This window comes from Poecilia reticulata, linkage group LG6, assembly GCF_000633615.1.
Source record: "Poecilia reticulata strain Guanapo linkage group LG6, Guppy_female_1.0+MT, whole genome shotgun sequence".
Lineage (NCBI taxonomy): Eukaryota > Metazoa > Chordata > Actinopteri > Cyprinodontiformes > Poeciliidae > Poecilia > Poecilia reticulata.
The window spans coordinates 27,159,485-27,164,142 of NC_024336.1; the positions used below are offsets into that span (position 1 = coordinate 27,159,485).

Genomic DNA, 4,658 nt, shown 5'->3' on the forward strand with positions numbered 1-4,658 from the left:
TTAGGCCCCGTTTACACGACAACGATTTCGGGGGAAAACGGAAGAGTTTTGTTGCGTTTGTAGTGTGCATTTACACGAAACCACCAAATGTTTTCTCTAACAACGGCACAGATTGAAAACGGGTTCCAGAGTGCGATGTTTCTGAAACGTACTGTTTTCCGTTGTCGTGTAAACCTAGAAAACGGATCTTTTCTTCCAGAATCCCCAGCTCCTGCATAGTATGACGCAAAACATAGCTGCTTCCTACAATCCACAGAAGAAGAAGAAACTACTCACAATGCTGGTGTTACTGTTTCCCCATCAGATACGGTTCGGTTCCCTCAGCGTCTCTTCACCGCTCCGCACCGCCCAGATGGTAAAATACACGGCTGCTTGTTCAGCGCTCTTATCTAGAGAACTACGGACCAGCCCCGGCTCCAGACAGGGGGGGTATCGACTTATTTTGGGGGGACAAAATGAATCTACGTAGCTGAACATAGACAACATCAGTAGCCTACAGGCTACTTAACAGGCTTAACGTGCTGAATTGATATTAGCTAGTCATATTTTAGCTATCATCACCTGCATCCAACAGCTTTACTCAACTCAGTCGGTTAGTTTGGGGGTAAAACTGTACAGTTATTTAAATTTTGCTGGGTTGCTGCCATGATTCTAACACACACCTGCGCAGCAGTAGCAGCAGGTCTCCCGCTGCCTCACAGGTGTAAACCCAGCGCAAGCGTCTCAGCGTTCATGTTGCGTTTGAAGGCGGCTCGGAAAAACAAGTTACAACTTGTTAGCAACGGATTAAACTGTTTTAACTGCTGAAAAAGGTAACAGAGGACACGGATATGGGACGTGCRGGAACTCCTATTTTATCAAATTGATATGGGAATAACAGACTGTTGGCCATTCCAAGGTAAAAACAATAAACAGCTTCCAGTCCGGGGCTCGCTACAGACACCGTGAAAGCTCAAACAAGGTGTTCCAGCAAAGTTATCCCACTTTTTCCAACTGCATGCGCACACGATGCGTGTTTTCTCACGCAAATCCACATGCCTTCAAGTACAACTTTTTTTTAAAAACATGCCACTTTCAAAGTTTCAAAGAACCTAGCACCAACTAGGCGCAGCGAGAGCATTACACGTTTTCGATGTGTACCGTTACTGTGTAAACACAGATCGTAATTAGAAGTTGTCGTGTAAACGATCCAACAAAAACGGAACAAAAGGGCCGTTTTTGTTGGATCGTTGTCGTGTAAAGTCCGTGTGGCCCAGCGACAGCCCCGAAACCTGAAGGCTCTGTAGGAGATCTGTATGGAGGAGTGGGCCAAAATCCCTGCTGCAGTGTGTGCAAACCTGGTCAAGAACTACAGGAAACGTCTGATCTCTGTAATTGCAAACAAAGGTTTCTGTACCAAATATTAAGTTTATTTTTTCTGGTGTATCAAATACTTATTTCACACAATAAAATGGAAATTAATTTTTTAAAAATCATACATTGTATTTTTCTGGATTTTTGTTTTAGATTCCATCACTCAGTTGAAGAGTACCTATGATAAAAATTACAGTCATCTACAAGCTTTGCAAGTGGGAAAACCTGAAAAATCAACAGTGTATCAAATACTTGTTCTCCCCACTGGGTGTGTATATATATATATATATATATATATATATATCTCAATAAAGTCATTTACAAGTTCATGTGATTGAGGGCGGCGCTCCGCTGGGTTCTGTCCCACTGATCCCTCCTTCAGGCCGGGGGAGGATCCAATTGCCAGATCGGCTGGATTTTCTCTCAAACTGTTGGGAAACTGAACTGAACTATTATATTTCTATCTGCGCTGGCCCACCTTCAACTGCTCGGCTTAAATTGTATAAATTCGCGGGTAACCATAGCAACCAGCTAGCGTTTAACAGCCAACCGAATTCTTTCTGTTGTCAAGTTGCGCGCGCATCCGCTGTGTTTACATATGAAATGGAAGAAGAAAAAAAATAAACGTTTAAAAATACTGAAAAGTTTAGTTAAGTAAGAATGGAACTACTTCAAAACATTTTACCCAAATAAAAGTAAAGTGTCCAAATGACTCAAATAATAGAAAAAAAGTATTTTGTAATAATTCTACTTTACTGATGACATCATTAGATGGAGAAACATAATTATCTGTGCAAATGCTGTTATGCATGTACCTGTGCCATAGATACCAAGGTTTTTCAAGGCCTCAAGGAGTGGAATGCTGCAGAAGAAGTTGTCAGAAAACACCTGGTGGTTATTGTGCTTCATGTGAACACCACTGCTCTGACACCCAACTGCTGAGCCCTGGTACACTTCAAATTTGTACATATAACCTGAGGACCCTGCCCTGACCTACACTTTCACTCCCCAGGGTTTGGTCTTTTTTGGTATGTATTGTTTTATTGACGGTTGGCCTTTCAATTGATTTGCTCATCAATTGATTGGAATTGTTCAGGGTTTGCTGCTGCCAGGAATGTTATCTGAAGTGTACTTAGCACCGGTGCTAAGAGCCTGTCTGTGTTTGCTGGCTGGTATAGTTATCCACAAAGTGCAGATAACTCAGAATTTGCTCACATCTGTTGTTTACAGACATAACATCTGCAATTATTCCAAGGCGAAGGCCATCCTCATTGAACCAGTACATCCGTGTCCAAGGATAGAGAATGTACTCCATGACCATGTTGATCCCTAGAAAAATGTGCATTTCTTCGCTTGTCACTGCCAGATTTTCTTTCCCTTTCTGCAGAGCATACATGTTGGTGATAACACCACTATATCATCAATGAGATACGACCTCACCAATATATAGACCTCCTTTATTATTCTTCTGACTTTATGCAATCCACCAGAAAATGGAACCAGAAGAGTTTCGTTTTGAAAACCTCATGTCAAATTCTCCAAACTTATTTATTGCAATTGTGGCTGAAGTTATACAAAAACCTTCACCAGAACATCTGGTTTGTTCATTTTGATGGAAAACCACTAAGAAATGGAGAATGTTTTATGATTAGTCTGAACCTCGGTCTGGTTCTTCGCATTTCAACTGCCCTAAGATATTTAGACTAGAATACGGCGTATTAGGGGAAGAAGGAAATAGGGCTGAATAAATGGAAAGAATGAATGAATTTTGTTAATTCCGATCATTTGGTCTCATTTAACTTCAGTGAGAATAAAAGGTGTATTTAAACTTCTGGATTCATCTGTATGAAAAGTTGCTGATAAAAAAAGCAAATGGGGAATATTTTTATATCGTCACCATTTATTTAAAAACTGATTTGAAGTCAGGATGATAAATTTAAAAAAACCTCTAAAGCTGCAAACGCGTTAATAGAAAAGTCTCTTCAAACCGGAAGTGCCGCGTCAAAGTTTCTCCCTGAGATTAGTCGGTCGTTACACTCCACGCATGAGAAAACGTTACGTCTTCAATTAAAACACAAAGTTCACTTCAGAGTTAAGTTTCTGTTAGAGCTTCATTTTCCCTGCAGCGATGGCGCCGTGGATCTCCTCCGTCAGAGGGACGTACGTYTTCTGGTCCGGGTCCAGGAAGTAAAGCGGGTCGCTGATGAGCGCRGGGTTGAATCCGTCCTCCACCAGCTTCACCTTCTTCATCTTGAACGTCCCCGTCATCTCCAGGGACGGCTGCCAAAACAGGACAAACTTAGCCAAACTCCGAAAGAGCAACAACTTCATCGAACGGCTGGATCAAGAAGAAGCTAGGGGGTTCCATTTGTGCCAAAAATAAGTAGAAGTAACTTCATTTTACTGTGGAGACAAAATCAAATAAGGATCTAGGAAGAAAACGTGTTAACGTCCACTGAAGTTGAGCTGCCAAACTAAAGAAGAAGTCGCTTATTTGTAAATAAACCAGTTTATAAATTCAGCCGAGGTCAAATAATTATTTTTTGATCTCAAAATGTTTCCATAATTACAAAAGACGATTAGAGCAACTAGAAAACATAAGAACGCTGACTTTATTCTCAGAATTATGACTTTAATATCGGAATTCTAGCATTTTGTCTTAGAATTTTTAATTTAATCTCAGAATTTTTATTTTCTTTCTTAGAATTTTCACTTTAATCTCTGAATTTTTCCTTAAAATTCTGAGATTAAATTAAAAATTCTAAGAAAAAAATCACTATTCTGAGATTAGTCAGAATTGTAAGAAAAAAAGCAAAAATCTTTAGATTAAATTCAAAGTTCTGAGTTTTTTTTTTAGAATTTTAAATTTAATCTCTGAATTTTGACATTTTTCTTAAAATTCTGAGATTAAAATTGTGAGACTAGTCAAAATTCTAAGAAAAAAGTAAAATTCCTGCTTACTTTCAAAATTGCCATTTTTCTGAGTTCTTTTCATTTATTCTCAGAATTTTGATCTAAAAAAGTAAAAAGTACAACAAAGTCATAATATTACAAGAATAAAGTGGAAATAATGTGATAAAGTTATAATATTATGACTTTATTCTCATAATTTTACTTTTTTCCCCCCATTAGCCCTTAATATTCCATCATATTATTGTCATAAATTTATTAAAAACAAAATTGACAGTTTGTTTGGAAGTATTACATTTGCTATTTTTTTCCACTGTTTGTTCCACAAGGACATCAATAAATATCAGTAAATTCAAATATACCATTAGATGCAGTTACTCCTTGTGTTTTTCATT

General features: G+C 38.5%; 1 protein-coding gene and 1 pseudogene across 1 annotated transcript in view; both read right to left on the reverse strand.

The window, feature by feature from the left end:
* The window catches only part of LOC103466696 (very long-chain acyl-CoA synthetase-like), a 35,716-nt gene that overhangs the window by 15,892 nt on the left and 15,166 nt on the right, over positions 1 to 4,658 (reverse strand). The window contains exon 7 of the mRNA XM_017305177.1: positions 3,518 to 3,633. Coding sequence (XP_017160666.1) covers positions 3,518 to 3,633 — 116 coding nt within the window. The remainder of the gene's footprint in view (positions 1 to 3,517; positions 3,634 to 4,658) is intronic.
* Positions 3,234 to 3,977, reverse strand: LOC108166362 (very long-chain acyl-CoA synthetase pseudogene; annotated as a pseudogene).